Source organism: Aspergillus tanneri (assembly GCF_003426965.1).
Source record: "Aspergillus tanneri strain NIH1004 chromosome Unknown AapTan_7_pilon_pilon_pilon, whole genome shotgun sequence".
Classification (NCBI taxonomy): domain Eukaryota; kingdom Fungi; phylum Ascomycota; class Eurotiomycetes; order Eurotiales; family Aspergillaceae; genus Aspergillus; species Aspergillus tanneri.
Genome location: NW_022984634.1, coordinates 3154915 through 3171096, shown reverse-complemented (window position 1 = coordinate 3171096; position 16182 = coordinate 3154915). Strand labels below are relative to the sequence as shown.

Here is a 16182-nt window from a genome sequence, read left to right as displayed (position 1 = left end):
AGTAGGCTACCTGTTACCGATCGAAATAAAAAACAAAAAAAAAAAGAAAAAGAAAAACGTAAGATCTGACTCTTGATGAATTCCATCACCGCACTCTGTACAGCGGCACTGAACAGGCAGAACTCAGAGGACCTACCCAGGGTCGTAAGAAGCACAACTTCGGCCATAATGATGAATGCTTCATGTCCACAAGTATAGGGTGTCTGAACTGATAAGCTGCATGCTACTTCCAGTTACATTGCAAGCACTACTCAGTATCATCAGAGGGTACCGCAGCGATCAGACGTACTGCGCCGGCATTATTTTCTAATACCACAAGCCAACCATCTCTTGCAAATATTTCTAGAATTAAGTGCCACTGATCATAAGTCCCGCTTATCTAGGCATACATACATTTCTTCAGCGACGTGCTCGTGTATCCCCCGTAGCATACCCCAGAGCAACCGGTACAAGAAAAGAAAGAGAAAGAAAAAGGAGGGGTAGGGAGAATCGGAGGGAAATATCACCACAACTCTCCGGTATCATCCGTATGAACGGAAAGTGTTGTAAGGAATATATTGGATAGTACTCCGGTACCGAGGAGGCATGCATCGCATAGGCCAAACTATTGATGGCTCAAAGAACGTCAAACTGACGGTTCGGTGAGTTCCTTAACAGAGCTCCCAGGCAGCCCAGTGGATTAGAGACAAGATCTCGGAATCGAAATCCCGAGTCAACTATAATGCCCGCCCATGTAAGCCGGCGGTATTTCTCCAGACGCGCCAGCGTCGACTGAAGGAGAGGTCGGAGTATAGACGTGGAAAAGAAGAGTGAACTTATCAACCAATAGCGCCTTTCGCGCCAAATCTGGTGCTGGGACCAGTACAGGCTGGTTACAGCGCGAGATTAGTGCATAATTATTAACGAGAATCCATCAACCCAAGGCCCACAGGAACCTGAGATACCGGCAATTTTATAGCCCAGGGGTGGGATCAACGTATGTCTGTAAGGGTTGTCAATAAGAAAGGATAATTCGAAAGTTAAACATCTGGTGTGGCTCGTACCCTGATCCGCCTTGAGCGTTGCCATAGACCCCAGATTTCCGGCCTAAACTTGTCAAGAACTCGATGCCATCAATCCAAGCCCCTGCTCGGACATAGAAGCCAAGCAGAATCTCTCCGCGTCGAGTTTCTAACCTAACCGTCAGCCTTTGTGATATCAAAGGGAGTTGGTGATCTTTTTTCCCCTCTCCTTTCCTACGTACCGAGCACAAATTCATCGCCACCAGGCTTTCCACCTCTTTTCCCAAAGAGTTGGCTGGTGGCGTCCTCATAGAAAAATTCCAGTCCATCTAATGCCGACCCGTGGTAGACCTTGATTGAAGTCAGGAGTTTGGTTGACAAAGCACAATCTAGAAGAAGTTGTTCAGGCTGGCTTCCTTCCATCTGGGAGAACCCGAGAGCACCGCCTTTGTATCCAGTACGACCTTTGGGTAATTTCACTAGAGACAGCTTCGATTTTAAGCTGTCGATAGAATCGATTGTGCGGCAACCGAGTGCAGCGGATGTGATCAACATCTTGGTTTTCTTTTTCTTCTCCTTCTCATTGCCAAATACACGTTGTCGCAGCTCATTCTCCGTCACGGTGATCTGCTTGGGGAGTCCGTTGTTACTCGATTCGCTATTGACGTATTCAATGAAGCTGCGGCACACCTGATCGCCTTCTGCGTACAATTCGATGAATGCGATTCCCGAAGAGGCCGTGATAAGAATCCTGCCATTCTCAACCGGCCAGACTTGAACGCTGTCGTCCGAGCTTACGGGCGCATCACCAGGCAGCCGGAAACAAGGGTGAAAACGGAAACGCAGCGCATCGAGGCGGTGCCAGCCACATTCATCCTGGGGTAAACACAGCTTAAGCCCCTGAGTCTTCGTCCGCGTCGAGAATGGCTCGCGTGTCGTAAAGGACCGGTTGAGACGGACATAGTCCCGTAGCATAATCCCTGATTCTTGGTGAGGACAGCCAAAGAGGTGACCTACTTCGTGAAGGTGGGCCCCGATTCCAATGTTGGCTGACTCCCAATTGGATCCCGCCTCGCCACAGTCGTTCGCAACGAACTCCGTGTTTGTTCGGGTGCAGTCAGAAAAGGCATCTACAACCTCTTCCAGATTATTGGGGTAGCTTTGTAGGAGGTGAGAGCCAAAGATAGCCATCTTGATATCGTCTCCACTTGACCCTAAAGCGGCGTGACCGGTAATGATCTGGGAGCCTGCGTCCCAGTGAGAGTCCAGGAGTAACACAGAGACGTACTGCTTCTGGGCCTGCTGGGGCTGGAAATAGCTCTGTACGGCTTCCTTGGCAATCCTGAACAGTTCGTCCTTTTTAGTGGCTGGACCGTATTGTTGAGCGATATTGAGGTCCCTGAGCTCCGCTACCGTTTTATCGGACCGAACAACGTGGACCTTGGCTTCATTTCGCATGTGCCCATTCGCTTCATCGCGTCGGCTCAGCGTGCCCGTCTGCCACTCCTCCTCGAAGCGGAAACACCGCCTACCGAAATTATTACGGAACATCTGTTCGCCAGTGAACGCTTGCCACAGGTAGGCCGCCATCCGGTACTTTCGAATTGCCGTTTCTAGTCCATTCCCTTCCCGTTGTTTTTTCTCCGGTACCGTATCGAAGGTTCCATCCGAGTCCTTTCCAAGGAGGATCACCAAATGCAAGGGCGGCGCGTTAACCAGTGGGAGGTAGTTGATACAAATCCACGACGAATGTATGGCCGGATGGGTGCTGCCTGATGACAATTTGGTGGACACAAAATCAAAACGCAGCCGATTAGGTCCCGGGACGAGATGCACGAGGGTTTTGAAGTGGGAAGATGTGACGGGCCAGCTGACCGATGGGAACCCGTCTTGGTGGTGATAGACCGTGACACTTCCGTCCAGCGGATGCTGCCTTGGATCGCCGATTTGACCGTAGACCAGTAAAACTTTTTGGTGTACCTAGAGAACGGTCAGGAACGGTGAGCTCTGCTTGGGGACTCTTCTGCTTTGTCCGAGCCGGAGATCTAGACTCGGTACGACGCTACCTACCCATGCGTTGTCGGATATGGAGATAATTCTCGGAGCGTATGGGGAAGACGGAGTTGGCGATCGCGTGCCATTTACTGACATAGTACTACCACCCTGAGAACGAGACGAGCGATTAACCTGAGAACGGTGGCATCAAGGCACGAGAGGCATCATAACGTACAATCACGGCACTGTTGCGCTGAGCTGGGGTTGTATAAGAACCTGCTCGTTGGGGAGGCAGAGGGAGCTGAGAGCCATTAACGCTGCCATTGCCTTCGCTTAAAGCGGGCAAATTTGGAGACGAGAGGGTGGGTTTAATGGAGGAGGGTGGGGTGATTGAGTTATAGGAGGCAGTCTCGAGTGTCGACGACGATTTTCCTGAGGTCATCTCTCCATTGGATTGGGACTCATTCGACTTAGCGGTGCGGAAGCTGGCTTTGGATCGACGACGAAACTGTGTAAAGAACGGCATGATGGAGGAGTTGGGTGACGCGACCGAGGATGGAAGTAGGAAGAAGGTGGCCCAACCATATAAGGATCGAACCGAACCCAATTAGGGGTTGAAAGGGAAAGGGAAAGAGAGCCTTTGTTCCCAAATCAGGACCCTCCAGCGGTGTGGAAGCTTGGTCGTAGTCGAGATGGACGTAAAGAGTAGGTGCCTTTTGCGTCGCTCTTGGTTGGATTTACAGGATTCCTCCTCTTAAAACGAGTGACAAACCAACCCAACGGTTGATCAAGAGAAATAAACGAGAGAGGAAGACTGCAAAATATTAAAGAAAGAAAAAGGAAAAACAAAACAAAAAAAAAAAAAAAAAAAGTTAACAAGGCTGCCCTGAAGGAGTGGGTAGGAATTGTTTTATTGGGGAGGCGAAAGATGGCGACCGTTTGCAGAAACGGAACAGCCACCCCGCAGAACGCCGACGGAGGAGAAGTATGCTGGATTGGCGGGAATGACGCGGTGCATAGGCAGGTTCACATACAAAAGAAAATTTAAAATCAGAGAGAAAAAAAGAAAAAAAGAGGTGAAAGTGGAACGGGACAAGACCTCAAAGTCTTCCTGGAAAAAGCCAAACGATGGGAACTGGGAGAGGGAGAAGAAAGAGAATGGATGGTGTTTGGAGAGAGAGAGAGAAGGGTCCAAGAGAGTAATTAAAAAAAAAAAAAAAAAAAAAAAGCTTATCTAGGACCAAGAAAAGAGCAGGAATGAGCAGGAATGGAAAGGAAACATCTTCAATGGAGTGAGATATTCCCCTGGATACTACGGAGTCAACTAGTAAGACCAGGCTAGTTTTAGTCGTGTTTTGATATCAGAGGATCCTGAAGAATAGAAAACAGAATATGTATAGTACTGCTTGATTATACCTTGGTTCTTTCTACCTTCTCTTTTCCGTTCTCTCACCAACTTTGATACTGCTACAACCGATGCAACAGGTGGGTCACACCCAGTGCTCTCCGTTACACTTAACCCTGACTGCTTTAGAGAGTAGACAAAAGCGTGTTACGTAGCCTGCCTGCCAGTGACCAACCGGAGGATCGAGAGGGCGCCAAGTTTCACTGTCTCACTCCAAGTGGAGCGTAAGGGAGGAGGATGACTTGCTAAATTTGTCTCTGCTCGATAAGGTCGATCGTTTCTGTCACTCTCTTCCAGATACAATCTCGAATCGGTCGGTGCGGTGACTGGACCGTTTTATTTGCTTGGTCAAATCCAGCCGGGTTTACGGGTCGACCGAGATCGCACTAGCCATGTACATAGTAAGTATCTAGCTGACTTGGCTCTAACTACTTCATACTGTCTATATCATCCATCCCTTTCCCCAGTCTCCAGTGGTACGAGGAATATGGTACCATCGCACTAGCCTCACGACCTGATTGCTACCCATTCTTTCTGTCTTTTATTTTAGATCCAGCTAAAATAGGCACCCTACTTAATGATCTCGACTCAGACTAAGTTTCGCCGTTTTTTGACTTCGTGCTGGTTATGTGCCCTGATCGTCATCGACGCAGCAGATCTGATCCAAACAGCTTGTCTTTTTCCGAATCATGAAATTCTCGGCCAACGCATAATTGGAATCTGGCCGAACTCAAGCTTCCCCTCTCCACGTCACTCATCCCTGATTCCTTGTTTAACGTTTTCCTGGTCATAAATCATGTAGGGGATACAATAATTCATCCTCTTTTGGTTGGACTTGATAGTTCGACTCCACTGCATATTGACGTTGCTTGATATTTCAGTGCATGTCTGTCGAAGCAGGGAGGAGAGAAAATGAAAAAAAGAAAGAAAAGAAAAGAAAAGAAAAGAAAAGAAAAGAAAAGGGGAGAGAGAGGTGGACAGCTCAGGCTGTCAAACCTCGGGATCTCACATCAAACGGATAATCTCTGCATCAATAGCGTGGTGGTTGACGTCCCTGAATGAGTAAGTAGGTATATAGGACGGACGATCTCCAAGAAAGGGATAAAATGTCCTGCAGAAGTCTGTAGTATAGGTAGAGTTAGCTAGGGTTGCCTTCTGTAAATTTATGTTAAGATTTCATTGTCAATTGACTCTGACACCGAATGACAATGAAATCTTAACCGATTCGATCGGTTCCCCCTAGTCGACTCCTTGAAGCGGTCGGAATCCAAAACGGAAGAAATCTCCGGTATGTACGAAGTCGATGAAGAGGTATGTGGCTGTCGGGCCAGAGCGGCTGGGGATGGCATAGCAACGGACTGGGATGAGAATTCTTCACGGAGGTTGTTGACGTTGATCAGCTTCGTCCCTGAACCCCCAGAGCAGAGAGAAATGCTGGGGGGAGGGGGGGAGGGAGGATTGAGGAATGGGCCGGAAATTTTTTTTTTTTTTTTTTTTTGGATGCTTTACATCCCTCTTCAAGGAGCACAGGCTACCTTAAATTTTGTTATATTGGTGGGCTATTGGCCGCGTACGGAATATAGTGCATCCCTTTGTCGAGTTTGTACTGTAGATGCCGAAACCCATCGAGACGAAGAATTGCAGAAAGGATTGATTGTGGGACCTTTTCTAGTAGAACAGAAAATGTTCAAGTCATGAAGATGAGGAAATGAAATACCATGATTCTTCGTGAAAGTCGTTCATGACCTGTCCATCCATTATCCACCCCTGGTTCCCGCCCAGTCCATCTTTCTTCCCCGGAATTGCTGGCGGAAATTCTTTCTTTCTCTCTTTGAGCCGAATCTTTCTTTCTCTCCCACCGAATCAATCAGCCGAACCGCTTCCATTCTCTTTCTTTTCCTCCATTCATTCATTCCTCGTCCCAGCCGCCCTTACTCCTCCTCTTCCTCATCCTTCTTTCCTCACGGCCGTCGGCATCTCGTATTAACGCCCGAGGTCTATATCCACAACCGATCTTCTCCCTTGTTGAATTCGACCTGTTGCCACTCACCTGTCCAAGCAATGGCCTTACCTCGACCGACCAGCTCCGAGAAGAATACAATCCGTAAAATTGACATCGCCCAGGTATGTGTGTATCCAAACCCTCCTCAATTTCGCCGGAGCGTCCTGAACTTTGAAAGGAGTGGTCCACCTGGTCTAACACACCCACTTCTCTATGGTCTAGGTGTCGCTCAGCCTTCAGGATCGTTTAGGACTCGCCAAAGTCAAATACCAGAACGGCCGCCTGCACGCTTCGGATCAGAATGGGAACCGACATATCTCTCTGGGGAGTGATAAACCCTCGGATTCGTCATCTGAGATCTCTCAGAGCCGCTGCGAAACACCAATGACTTCGCCACCCCTGCGAACCTCGACCTACTCCAAGGAGCTGCCCCGGTCGTCCCGCAATAGACATGCAGCCACCTTCAATTCGAAAGTGATGCAGCCGATGCTGTCGGCCAGTCGAAAGCGTCTCCGATCGGATTCGATAACCGACCGTACTGTCAAGGCACCGCGGGTCTCCTGGAAGAGCTCGTATCAACTCCCGGAATCCTCTCCGGGGTCTCGTCGACATCTTGCAAATCGACACCACGCTTTACCACTTATAACGGAGACGGCAGCCATCCCTGAAGTCTCTTCCCCTGCGTATCATCATCCATCCGATGATGACAATGATCCGGATCTCCCGGTGCACAGTTTCCAGAACGTCAGCTCCATGGTGGGATCGTCACCTCCTCGGACTCCACCGCCGAAGCATGCTCGCTTGTCACGCGATAGAAACTTACGCCACGAAGACGGCGCCGACTTGCTGCTGTATTTGGCCAATTCTCCCACGCCGGCCAGTGTCGCGGGCAAGACTCAAACCCGAGACTTCCCACCGTCAACCCCTCCAAGCCAACATGCCGCCCTGCCGTCGCTCACCCCAACTCCGGGGGTGGGAGGGGTTTTCCCCAATTTTGGCACCCCTAACCAGCAATTCAACTTCGCTGATTTCGTGAATGTAACCCCAAGCCCGGCCCAGCCAGCTTGGGGCGGTCGCACGCCTGGGGGGCCTTCCAGGACACCCCTTGCTACCAAGGACCGAAGAAGGTCGAACTTGGACAACCTATTACCTCCCGATGCCGATAGCCCGAAGAGTCGCGTCAAGGATTCGGGAACTGTCTTGCAACTTGGCGGGGTGCTGCGACCGTAAACCTACTGATGCCTGGACATACCATGTCTTCTTGTTCATGGATCTTGTTATGACGTATAATGATTTATGTACACACATTGTCGGCTAGCCTTTCTCTCACTTCACTTCTTGTGTCGACCTTGGGGAGCCTCCATCTTCGCCTGATTCCCATATGTTTTCGGAAAATTTTTTAATGGCCTCCGTCACCGTGCTGGCTAGCGCTTCAGATAAAGGACCTCGCTGTCCATACATATTTTTCCTATGTCATTTTTAATTGGACCTGCATACCGTTTCTTTTGTATGAACCGCCACTTCACTCTGGCTATCTTGGTCTTTTTGACACTCGCCCCCCGCCCCTTGGTTCTTCACTATCCTCCATGGAGGAAGTATCCTGTGTCGTTTGTCTATGGTGTGAATGTTTTGAGGAGCAAGTTCTCTCCATCCCAGCTTGATTACGGGGGATGGGATTGTCACTATGTTTATCTATTGTATATACATATGAATGTCAATATTTATGAACATAATAGCTATGATCTACGATGTATCACAAATATTGCGTCATAGAAAGTATTTCATAGGTGGCTGGTCCTTGATCGTGCAATTTTGCCCAAGGTGGGATGGGAAGGCAAAAAAAAAAAAAGAAAATGAAGAGGGAAAACAACACGCGTTTCTTCATGACGCGTCAAACAACTCCGTGTCCATTTCGCGTTCGCACTATTCCTAGAATGGTTTAGAGTTCATTAAACTAGTGGGTCGCACGTGAGCGATTACCTATATAATCCTCGGTAGCAGATGTAACTTCCATTTTTATTGTATGGCAGCAACTGTATTGGAGCATAGAATGGGAATTGACACTTGCATACTAGACTATGTACTGTGCTGTCATAATTATAATCTTAACTAAGCCAAGCTTAGTACGGAGGTGGTTCTAATCGGCCGGTACGAATTACATAGGTAACTATGGTGACTCGGAGAATAAATATCGAGATTAGATGTATCATTTCATCATGATGTCATTAGTTGCAATAAACAAATATTATATACTAGTACCTTACCTGGTACGAAGTACGTCTAGGAACAACCAACTAATTATAAACCAACAGAATTCCTGTCATTCCTAGCATCCCAACTCCGTCTCGGGCATTTCTAATTCTGTTTCCAGACGTCTATGCTCAGATTGTTTTCTCCAAAGAAGAGCCAATTCATCAGACGTGGTAGCCTCATCGAGCGACTTATCCTCTCGGACCTTCAGAAACCTAGGAAACCTCAGACTGAGACCTCGGACATTGCTAACCAAGCCGATAGCAGCAGGATAGGTCGGGCTAAGAGTGATATCCGCAAAAGCCATCTCCCAAACCTCCTGCGGCTCGAACCAGACGTCCGGTTCGCCAGCGGCGTACTCAACGTAACTGGGCCGGGAGATAACGTTGGGACTACCTTCGACGTACTTGTCTTTGTTGGCCTGGTAGAATTTATCCGTGAAGCCGGACATGCATTTGGTGACGGCTTCCAACGAGCCGGTTTCCGGGTTGCGCACGGCGAGAAGAATCGGGGACCACCATTTGGATTTTCGACCCTGTCCGTGCCAGCCCGCGATGGGGATTAGGTCTAGTGTTTCTGATGAGGCGTTGTAGTCCTTTTTGACTTTGAGCCAGGATTCGAGTCTTTTGTCTGGTTCGTATGTTGAGAGTAGGGCTTTGCGTCGGTTACCCTTGGGTTTTGGGTCGGATTGACCGTTCGGTGCGGATGATGGTAGTGGTTGTGGCGGTTGTGAAGCGTCAGTTTTGGTAGTAGAGTAGTTGGTTTTCACGGCAGAAGTGGAGGCCGTCGGCTCGTTGTCTAGAACTTTGACCATTATCCCCTCGCATTTGGAATCCGTGGCGTTTTTGAAAAAGTCGAGGACCATATCGGAATCACCCGAGGTGGCGTCTAGGCTTTTCACCCACATAAACCGGTTGGGAGTTTCCACGAAGAGGCCCCGGAGAAGCTCTCTGCGCTCGCGGAATGACCGGTCCAGGAGTGGCTCGCCATTTAGGTACATCAGGTCGAAGGAGAACAGACACACGCTCACTTTGATAGCCCCGATGTCAACATTCTTCTTCGCTCGATTGGTAAGCGTCTGGAAGGCTTGCAATTCGCCAGTTTCTTGGTCCACCGCAACGACCTCCCCTTCGAGAATGAAGCTGGACACGCCTTCGCCTCGGATCTGGGGAACCAAGGAGACGAGATCCGGGTATTTCTCCGTCATGTTTTCCAGGTGCCGAGAGAATATTGTCACATTGCCCCTTGGATCGCAATGCACCTGGGCGCGCTGCCCATCGTATTTGAATTCGCAGCTGAAATCTCGCCCCTGCAACTTGGTCAGCATATCTGGCAGGTCTCGTGTGATGCTACCCAGCATCGGCCGTAATGGCACATGAAGTTGTAGGCCACATCGCAGGAGAAGCTCTTCAGTTATGCCGATCTCGAGCAGACAAGGGACCAGATCGTTGTAGCTTGGATGCCGGGCGTAGGAAGCCTTGACAATTTCTTCCGCGTTGCTGTAGATCTCGGCAAGATCCTCCTTCTTGAGACTGGCTAACTCCTGCCGAGAGTGCACGGAGAATTTAGCGTGGTCCGGCTTGGAGTACAGAAACGCACGAGCCAGAGCAATGAGCATCGTGGTCTTCACGGCTCCGATGCGAAGATTCTGGACCAGGGTCCTGACGATATACCGGCTCTCTTCCGCACCACGGGCGTCCTGCAGTAATTTCTCCACAATCCTCTGTTTTATTTCCTGGCTGCCACTGCCTTTGCTGGTAGCAATCTTGATGAGTGACTGATATACGCCCTTGATTTTGAGAGGCTTAGGCTTGACTAATGTGAAGCTCTGCTTTTTCTTCGCTTCGAACGCCACGTCGCCGGCATCTCCATGCTTGTCATACAGTGTTTTTAGCCCCTGGCTATTAAGTCCGTAGATCTTCTTCAGTGCTTTCGAGATTGAAGACCCGCCAAGTCCCAGTTCTAGCTCATCGTACGGTGGAGAGATGGAGTTGGTTGCTAGCCAGACCGCGGGAAGGATGCTGGAAGGGTCCCCTTCGATGAGAACTCGGAGAAAGTTGACAAAGGTATCCACGATGCGAATGCGACTCGTCGTCGCATTTGCAAGGACAAAAGCCCGGGTTAAGAGGGCATACGAGGCGTCGCCTCCACTCGTAGCCCAATGCGATCTCAACTCGTCTCCGTATTTCCGTGAGTCGAACGTCAGGGAGCTCTGGTCCAGAGGGACAGCGAGGGATACTGTGTCTTCTGTACCGACAGAAGATTGTAATGAAAGCGTTTTTTTCGTTGGTTCCTTTATAGCTGGTCGCGAGTCATCGTCGTCGGGGATGGGAGGCGCGGACGTAGGTGAATTATTATTTGCAGCACCGGCATTGAAGGCCGAGTTTGCATCCTCTTCCCGATTCCACTCTGCCTGAAGCCTACGAGCAAGAGCTTCATCAGACAGTGTCTGTTCAGTATGTCCCAACGACTTCTCTGCGGCCGTTTGGTTCTGGAAGAATGACGCGATGCTCCTATTGCGTGGTCCGGAGGACTCCGATACATCCCTCTTACGCTTTTTTGTAGGGGTCGACATCGCCGGGTATCATTGATAGAAATAACTGGTGCCCGAGGGGTCCATCTCCACTGGATGCTCCATGGTGCTGTGTCGGAGGAAGCGCAACGGCGGCGGCGGGGTGATTTATTTGTCGCCTGAGGCGGTGACGGCAACAACACCTTGCAACTTACGCTTCTCCCACCATCTTTGCCATGGCCTCGCCGACGTCTGCACTGTCTCCGCATGAGAGAACCAGAGTCGAGGATTACCTGAATGACAAAATTCAGGTTTCTGCGGATTTTGAGAGTCTCGATTCGTTGTTATCGAGCCTCCGTGCCCAGCATGAGCTGCAGCGGAAGCAGGTACCAATTGCCCCTCATAGTTTTCGCAGCGATCCCCAGCTAACACACGTTCTATAGCTAGCTGAAGCTCAGGAAGTTCTATCGAATGCCACTAAGTCATCGTACGACTATGCCGAAGCCACTCGAAAACGAGCCGCGGCGTTTCAGGAACAGCAGGCGGACATTGACAGTCGCTTGAAGGCCATTACCAAGTCGGATGCCAGCGATGAGGCTGCCAAGCGGTTTGAAGCGGGAATAGAGAAGTTACAGAGACTTGAGATCTCAAGGGGTTACGTATCGTTGCTCAAGGAAGCAGAGGAACTGAGGTATTCTATATACATCTCCACGGATTAGAACCGCGTCTCTAAGAAACCATGCAGCAAGGAGGCTCTGAAGAACATGCAGTCCACACCTCAGTTGGCCATCAGGCCCTACTCGCGGCTCCGGAATATTGTTCACTCATTGGTCGAGGCCCAACCTGCCGCTGAAGGCGCCGCTCCCCATCTGGTTGACTACGTAGGAAAATTGACATCGGTGCTGAGGGAACAGATGAAAAGCGACTTTACCAGGTGGCTTCAGGAAACGCTGGAACAGGTGAAGTGGCCATCGAAGGATCTGAACTTTCCGGAGAGTCTCCAGATACAGTGGAAAGAAAATGTGGAATTGCTCCTTGACCTGCAGATCCCGTACGCTTTTTTCACTTTCTCTCCCCTTATTGCCGTTCCTAACCGTTCGTCCTAGGGAATTGAAGGGTCGTGGCACTGTTCCAAGCCGACCGAATGCTGAACCGTCTATCTTGCTTCCTTTAGAGGCAATGGTTCGTCCTCTGGAACTTCGCTTTAAATACCACTTTAGTGGCGACAAGCCAACCAATCGACTCGACAAGGTATGCGTTCTCGATGACCGATACCGTGGGCGATTCTAACAAGGACACAGCCGGAGTACTTCCTATCTCACATATTGGATTTAATCAACAACTTCGGGGGCTTCTTTACTTCCTTCCTACAACCTATCTTTGATGAAAAAGCACAGGCTGTCGGGTCCGATCTGGAGTGGAATTTTCACGATGCCTCGCACGCCTACATCACGGCGCTCTTGCCAATGCTAAGGCAGAAAATAATGACATCCCTTCCTCAGATTTCAGAACACCCGCAACTGTTGAGCCACTTTGTCCATGAACTCATGAATTTCGACAACGAAATTCGCGAGAGCTGGAATTATCTGCCGGATCCTTACACCGATGAGAGCTGGAAGGGAATTACCTGGGACATTCTTACAAAGGAAGGCTGGTTTGACCGCTGGCTTCAAGTCGAGAAGGATTTTGCACTAGCTCGGTATAAGGAGATTGTCGAAGCACCGGACAGTGGCCATATCGACTACGATGGTGTCGAACTCTCCGCAACCAAACCCACGAAAGCTGCCATTCGCGTGAATGATCTTCTGGAAACAATCACGGAGCGTTACCAGCCACTGTCGTCGTTTAGCCAGAAGCTCCGCTTTCTCATCGACATTCAGATCACGATTTTCGATCAATTCCACGAACGTTTGCACTCGGCACTGGAGGCCTATCTCGCCATGACTTCGACCATTGGTCGCACCGTGCAAGGTACTGACGGACAAGCGGTTGAAGGAGTTGCGGGGTTAGAGCGACTTTGCCGAGTGTTCGGAAGCGCTGAGTACCTCGAAAAGAAGATGGAAGACTGGGGCAACGAAGTGTTCTTCGTCGAGCTCTGGTCGGAGCTCCAAGAGCGAGTCCGGCAGAACCGGGACGGGGGCAAGAACGTCGCTGGCTCGATGTCCGTTGCAGACGTCGCATCGAGGACCTCGCAGGCCGTCACCAATGGTTACGAAGATGGGGCCAAGGGCGGCCCTACAGACGGCGCGCTGTTCGATGAGACTGCCTCCGCATACCGTCGTCTACGACTCCGCTCCGAGTCCATCATTACGTCGACCCTCACCTCCAACACGCGGTCAGCCCTGAAACCATACTCCCGCGTGTCAACCTGGACCACCATCCTAGCACCCTCGATGTCATCGACCGGCCCTCTTCCTCCAACCGCCCACCTCACTCCGGTCATGCGGACGTTGTCGGCCGAGATCTCATTCCTATCTCGCTCCTTGGGCATTGCACCGCTTCGCCGTATCATGCGGCAGGTGCTCCTGTCCATCCAAACGTATCTCTGGGGCAACATTCTCATGCGCAACACGTTCTCGGCGGCCGGAGCAGCGCAGCTCGTAAGCGACGTCGATCATCTCTGCAGCGTTGTTGATGCTGCTATGGGGCCGGCCACCCCGACCGGCGGATCTGCGAAGGTCCTGCAGAAACTGAGCGAGGGTCTTCTCCTTCTCGGATTGACGGCGGGAGACAGTTCAGCAACGCCTCGGCCCGATCTGTGGGGGGTCGAAAAGAGGCTCTTTAAAGATAATGAAAGCGCCCGGGACGTTCTGACGAAGCTGGGGGTTGAATCACTGACAGAAGCAGAAGCCCGAAGTGTACTGGAGAGACGCGTTGAGATAGGGAGTTGAACTGATGACTTACGAGGTTATAAATGATTTGAGTTGAATTATTCCAGGCCTTTATATTCGTTGATATCATTTCAATACATGTATACTCTATAATTAACACTGGACTTTTCTTCCATACCTACACAGAGTCCATCGTTATAATCCAAATTCACAGTCAATGATAGACCAGGGCTACAACCCCTCTCTTTATCATTTCGAGCCATGACGGAGTCGATCGACAATAGCCGGGCCGACGTCTTCAATAGCACGCAGCAAATCCTCGACCGTCTCCCTAGTAGTCTGCACATTCACAACACAGCGAAAGAACTTCCCATCCCCCCGGGTCTCCTCGTCTCCCGTGGGCGGTGCAAAATCCACCATGAATCCCCGATCCACGATCGCGTGTGTCACCTGTTCCGTGACCCTGCTGTTGGTCTTGGCTCGGTCGGACTCGTTTGTCACGGTGCCCCGCGGACGCAGGAGTTGTCCCCCCGGTGCGTAGTAAAAACATACCTGGAGACACGGGGGCGGGTTCTCGCTGACCAAGATGAAGTCGGGATGTTCTGCTACCAGGGTGGCCAGATGCGCGGCAATGTCGCAGGCCGCGTCGATCTGCGTCGCGTATCCCATCGTGCCATAATAGGTCCAGCCCAGGAAGAGCTTTAGGGAGTCTGCGCGTCGTCCGCACTGCAGCGTCAGGTCCGCTAGGTCCCAGACCTCGGGTGAATCTACGGCCAGTTCGGAGTCCGGTCCGTCCGATGACGCATCATCCTCGTCGTCATCGTCGTCGTTGTGAAAGAGGTATCCGGCGGGGAGGGTATTGGCGCGATGGAATCGACGCAGGTCAGCGGCTAGTAGGAAGGAACAGGTGACGGGGACACCGAGCATCTTGTGCGGATTGATAGCGATGCTATCGGCTTGTTCGACACCGGCGAGTTTCTGTCGTTGACGCTGCGAGAAGACGAACGAGCCGCCCCAGGAGCCGTCGACGTGGAACCAGAGGTTGTACCGTCGGCAGATGGCGGCGATTTCCTCAAACGGATCGAAGGATCCCATGACGGTCGACCCGGCCGTGGCGTTGACGTAGAACGGGGTGCGGTTCTCCCTCAATGCCTTCTGTACCAGCTTGTCCAGCTCGTCTGGTTTCATCCGTCCCTGGGCGTCGACGGGTACCGACCAGACCGATCGACTTCCGAGGCCCAGCATCTGGGCGGCTTTCTCGATGCTGTAGTGGCCGTGGGCGCTGGTGAAGAGCACGAATCGGTGGTCGCCGTTACCATCGTCTTTGGTGCTGGGGAAAAGGTTATTGCGCGCGATGACAATAGAGGTCGTGTTGGACGCTGAACCCCCCTGGACGGAGATGCCTCCAGCTCGAGGGCCCGTGAGTCCAAAGAGAGTCACCAGCTGCTGTCCCGTATACTTCTCGATCACCGTCAGGGCCGGCGATACCTGGTAGACATGGACGTTGGTGTTGAGGGCCGCCAGGATCAGCTCCGAGGCCACCCCGGGTGCATTGGTCGAGGCATAGAGTTTATCAAGAAAGCCCTGGTGCCAGGTATTGACGGAGTAGCGTAGGACCTTCTGCAAGACCTCGATCAAGCCCTCCTGTCCGGCGCCCTGGTCAGGGACCTGCAGTTGTAGAATGCGCTGGAGCTCGTCGGGTTTCTTGGAATCGACCAAGGAAGTCTTCGAGGGGCGTGGTTGGTGGGAATTGCCATTGACGCCGTTTTTCAGCGAGTCACCATCGGCCGATCGGATGAAGGGGATGAGGAGATCTTGGACTGCATGCAGAAGCTAAAGAGTCCGGGATTAGAGGATGACTGCAGGAGAGGATTTTCTCGATTGATAGGAGAGACTTTTCTTTTACTTACACTGCGCACTTCCTCGGCACGTGCCATCTTCTCTTTCTGTACAGATCGGTCTATATAGATTCTTTCAATAATGCCCAATTGCTACAGTACTATAATCAGAAAGATTGAGGGATCAAAAATCCATTCAACAGTGGACCCGCCCGATCCGTTTGGTGGAGCATCGATGGCGAGATCTGACATCATTCGATCAATACAGACTATAAAAAAATATGAAGCAGGAAATGAGAAAAGAAATGAAGCTATTTATGACGATATTCAACTGCTCAGTTGAATATT

At 50.9% G+C, this 16182-nt stretch overlaps 5 protein-coding genes across 5 annotated transcripts; 2 read left to right on the top strand and 3 right to left on the bottom strand.

Annotated features, from left to right (window-relative positions):
* Positions 1-818: 818 nt before the first annotated feature.
* ATNIH1004_007657 (zinc metalloproteinase family protein) lies at positions 819-3522 on the bottom strand (the record flags this gene model as incomplete). Its single annotated transcript, XM_033572276.1, has 6 exons — positions 819-868; positions 930-982; positions 1044-1170; positions 1244-2981; positions 3072-3164; positions 3232-3522. 6 exons carry the CDS (start codon positions 3520-3522, stop codon positions 819-821), a joined length of 2352 nt encoding a protein of 783 aa, XP_033425591.1.
* Positions 3523-6462: 2940 nt separating this feature from the next.
* ATNIH1004_007656 (uncharacterized protein) lies at positions 6463-7633 on the top strand (the record flags this gene model as incomplete). The annotated part of the gene is made up of 2 exons (XM_033572275.1): positions 6463-6525; positions 6626-7633. The coding sequence occupies 2 exons, from the start codon at positions 6463-6465 to the stop codon at positions 7631-7633; spliced, it is 1071 nt and encodes a 356-aa protein (XP_033425590.1).
* A 1096-nt stretch (positions 7634-8729) lies between these two features.
* ATNIH1004_007655 (putative DNA ligase I) lies at positions 8730-11228 on the bottom strand (the record flags this gene model as incomplete). The annotated part of the gene is made up of 1 exon (XM_033572274.1): positions 8730-11228. One exon carries the CDS (start codon positions 11226-11228, stop codon positions 8730-8732), a length of 2499 nt encoding a protein of 832 aa, XP_033425589.1.
* A 173-nt stretch (positions 11229-11401) lies between these two features.
* Positions 11402-14056, top strand: ATNIH1004_007654 (RINT-1 family protein; the record flags this gene model as incomplete). The annotated part of the gene is made up of 5 exons (XM_033572273.1): positions 11402-11551; positions 11609-11856; positions 11911-12216; positions 12272-12416; positions 12467-14056. 5 exons carry the CDS (start codon positions 11402-11404, stop codon positions 14054-14056), a joined length of 2439 nt encoding a protein of 812 aa, XP_033425588.1.
* A 189-nt stretch (positions 14057-14245) lies between these two features.
* Positions 14246-15933, bottom strand: ATNIH1004_007653 (pyridoxal phosphate-dependent decarboxylase family protein; the record flags this gene model as incomplete). Its single annotated transcript, XM_033572272.1, has 2 exons — positions 14246-15829; positions 15907-15933. The coding sequence occupies 2 exons, from the start codon at positions 15931-15933 to the stop codon at positions 14246-14248; spliced, it is 1611 nt and encodes a 536-aa protein (XP_033425587.1).
* Between the last annotated feature and the right edge of the window lie 249 nt (positions 15934-16182).